The 3,405-nt window shown below is 44.4% G+C and overlaps 1 protein-coding gene across 1 annotated transcript; it reads right to left on the bottom strand.

Annotated features, from left to right (window-relative positions):
- Positions 1-657: 657 nt before the first annotated feature.
- On the bottom strand, positions 658-3,174 carry LOC103697445 (uncharacterized). The gene has a single exon (XM_008779300.4). It carries the CDS (start codon positions 2,961-2,963, stop codon positions 2,058-2,060), a length of 906 nt encoding a protein of 301 aa, XP_008777522.3. The 5' UTR covers positions 2,964-3,174; the 3' UTR covers positions 658-2,057.
- Positions 3,175-3,405: the final 231 nt, after the last annotated feature.

The raw sequence follows: 3,405 nt of genomic DNA, 5'->3' as shown, positions 1-3,405 counted from the left end.
AGATGGGAGTCATGCAATTCAAGGCAGGGTTCTAAGTCCGTTCGCCCGGGCTTTCACCGAGGGAATCATGCAATTCAGGGTGAAGGTGTTCCTCTAGCTATTACTCACCATATATGACCTTAGGGAGAGAAATGCGGAAGGTAGGCAAGTGTGCGTTAATTGAGATACAGTAGTAATGACGGTCTTGAACTCGGGATGGACCTAGGGCTTTCGATCCCCAATGTAAAAAATAGGAGGCAGGATCCCGTGTGGTGCACTTTTTGCACCATAGAGTCTGGTATAGCTCGATGGCTGCCATCAAGAGATAAACAACTGTCGAATAAGGGTTGCAGAGTCTGGTGTAGAGCTCAATGGCAACCATCAAATTTTATTTGATGACCATCTATCTTTTGATGGCAACCATCGAATGTTGCACCAAACTCCGTAGTGCAAACCGCACACTGTAAATTTGTGCTTGTAAAATAAATTTTTTTCTGTAGAGCATCCTCTACTTCTCTTCTATGGTTCAATTTTGACTAAGACCTGGTCTACTTTGGGCTTGAGGGCTTGGTGGCCCTTCATGTCCTTTTCCCCTTTTCTTTTCTTCCTCCACTCCCTCAATGAATTTAAAGTATAACAACATTATTTTCTAAGCAGAAAATAAAAAACTCTGGATACTCCAATATCATGTATAATAGTATGTAAAAGTAAAACAAGATTATTCAGGAATGGCAACATTATGAGTTTAATATGGATTCCAATTTCAAATAGTTAAACAAACACTAGTGAATTCTTGAAAAAGGAAGCGGCACCTAATATGTGTATATAACGTATTTGTATGTGTTTGGGTTCAGATTGGATTGCGTTGCCTGATATCTCAACCCGAAGCCAAACCAATTTGAGTTAGGTTACAATTTTCAAACAAAATAAATCCAACGTAGGTCATGCCCAAACTTGCCCCAACCCTGTCGAATTCTGGGTTGGGCTTGAGTTAACCTGTCCAATTCCCTTCTTAACTTTGCGAGAAGGCGGTAAAACAAATATTCCAGGCACATGCTTTTAAGCTTATTGTTCCATTTGACATTGATATTGGGTTTGGCCCATGTTTATGGCTCCTATGGGCACATGTTGCAGCTTATTGTAGCATCTCCCCATGAGTCGCCTGCAGTGTAACGATCTTGTGGTGCTTGAGCTCGGCTTATTCAAGCTGAAGCTGAGAAAATAGGTCTTGACAACACACTAGGATCTTCACTTACATGTACAAATAATATACGATTTTGTTAAACTATGAATTACTATCTAAGAAGAGTTTTATATCATTATATAGCTTAATTGGTAAAATTGCCAGAACTTGATTTTAATGACATGGGTTTAAAGATTGAAGAGAGAACATATGAAGTGGTGATTTATTGAAAAAAACCAAGCGCGTAGAGCTCTTTTAGCATTAGTCAGTTTCATCTTATGCTTAAATATTATCTATAGTGGAGATGATTCTAATGAATAGGGTTCATAATTTTCACTTAGTAACACAATACTGAAGGGGAAACCATGGTTGTTAATTATCTTTTTTCTTAATGTTTTTGTACCCAATTATCTATAGTGTAGTGATCTTATGCTTGGGGAACTTTACTCTCAGTGTTTTAAACAAATGCAAGCATACCGTGGCCCAAACGCAAGGACTAAAAAAAAAACACAATGATTTTGCCTCTTCTTGTCCTCGAAAGATCAGTACAAGGAATCATGCTTGGCAACCTCTGCCTGCCAACTCCCACCAGCGCTCATCTGATGCATTGCCAATAGGCAATGGCTCGTGCTCCTGGAAATCCAACTTCAGGATTCGATTCAGTGGATTACCTTTGTCTTGTCGAAGAATCCAAACTGCTTCTCAAAACAAAGAGAAGAGACAAACTTGTACAAAGAATTTTTCTACGTATATGGTCAGCAAGCAGATACACAACAACGGTCTAGCTTGAACTCTCTTCTTGACGAATGTCATGGAAAAGGCAAGCCTAAACGAATCGGATCTATGGAAGACGCCCTGTTAACGAAGAACTCTCCTTCTCAGCCTCAATTCCCAATCACAAAGAAGACGATGCATGGTTGTCCGCCGCCGGCGCCCTCACATGCCCCACCATGGAGATCTGCAGCGCCTCCTCCTCGTATGCCCTCCGCTCCATCTCCTCCTTCTGATACCTCTTCCTCCTCGCACTCGCGATCGCCACCACGATCAGCCCCAGAAGCACAGCTCCGAAGGCACCCGCCGCTGCGCTCAGCACCACAACCTTCCATCTACTCGCTTTCACCTTCTTCTCAATACCATCAGTGCTCTTACCAGAGCGAACCACCAGAGCAAAGTGGCCTTGCTGCCGCGAGGCACAGACGTTATTCGCCGTTTGATTCGATAAGCTTACACTGCCGTCCAACTTGAACACCGCACAGAGCGGTCTCAGACGCTGCAAGTCTCCAACAACTCTGGAAAAATCCACCGTGATCGGTTTTCTAGGGACCAAGACCCCGAGCTCGGATAGATTCTTGGAAGGAGAGCTACGGAGACTGGTTGAATTGTAGAAGAGAAGGCCCAGGACTGGAGAGACGAGCTGGAACCCAGATACGTTTCCGTAACCGGTATACATGGAGGAGAGGTTGCCCAAGTTTTGGCGCACGATAATGAGCCTTTCGACGCGGGGGCGAACAAAGGCACCAGGTGCGACCCGGAATTCTCTGATGGCTGCTCCATATCTTCTAAGGCTGCCGGCTCGATACCGAACGGTCTCTGCGGCGACTCCGGAGAGGCTCGGTGGGAGCAGCAGCTTATAGAGGATGGCCGTCTTGTGGTGCTTGGTGTTGTAGGATTGGAAGGCGTAGTCCCTTACAATGCGGTCAATGAGGCGAGGGTCTTGGGCTTGGTGTGAAGGGGATGGCAACATGATTATAAGGAGGAGGAGGAGGAGGAAGAGGAGACGAGGTCTGGAAGGGAGAGCCATTGGACAGCGAGCAAGCAAGCAAGAAAGAAAGTTTTCTGCAGTCCGATTCCACTGGAAAACGCATCGAGGGCTCTCATTCTGCAACCTTTTCCGACTTATAAAGGCAGGAGGGAAGACCAGAAGGTATAGAAACCAGGGCAGTGGGAAATCTTTGGGCAGAGAAGGAAATGGAGGACAGATAGAGTATCTCGTTTCTTAATAAATTCCATTTAGTTTATGTCTCTAGATTATAAAAGAAATGGCTTACAAGTTTCTTACTGATGTACTCCTATAGCCGAGCTCTGGTTGGTAGCTGGATTTGGGAAATATGATGATGAGGGTGGAATGTGTGTTAGGATTACTTTAGTAAAGGAGACTAGATTTGGGGGTCACGTGTTTACGTTCTTTGGTAATTGATTAGTGTGACAGTGGGCGCACAAAAGCTTGATTAGTGGGAGGAAGA

The sequence above is a fragment of the Phoenix dactylifera genome, chromosome 6, assembly GCF_051530095.1.
Source record: "Phoenix dactylifera cultivar Ajwa chromosome 6, Ajwa_hap1_PhDact_Kaust_v1.1, whole genome shotgun sequence".
NCBI classification, from domain to species: Eukaryota; Viridiplantae; Streptophyta; class Magnoliopsida; order Arecales; family Arecaceae; genus Phoenix; species Phoenix dactylifera.
Note: the sequence above shows the minus strand (reverse complement) of the source record. Positions and strands in the feature narration are given on the sequence as shown.

Coding starts and splice junctions, on each gene's coding strand:
- LOC103697445 (XM_008779300.4), bottom strand. CDS start 2,963: ATGGCTCTCCCTTCCAGACCTCGTCTCCTCTTCCTCCTCCTCCTCCTC.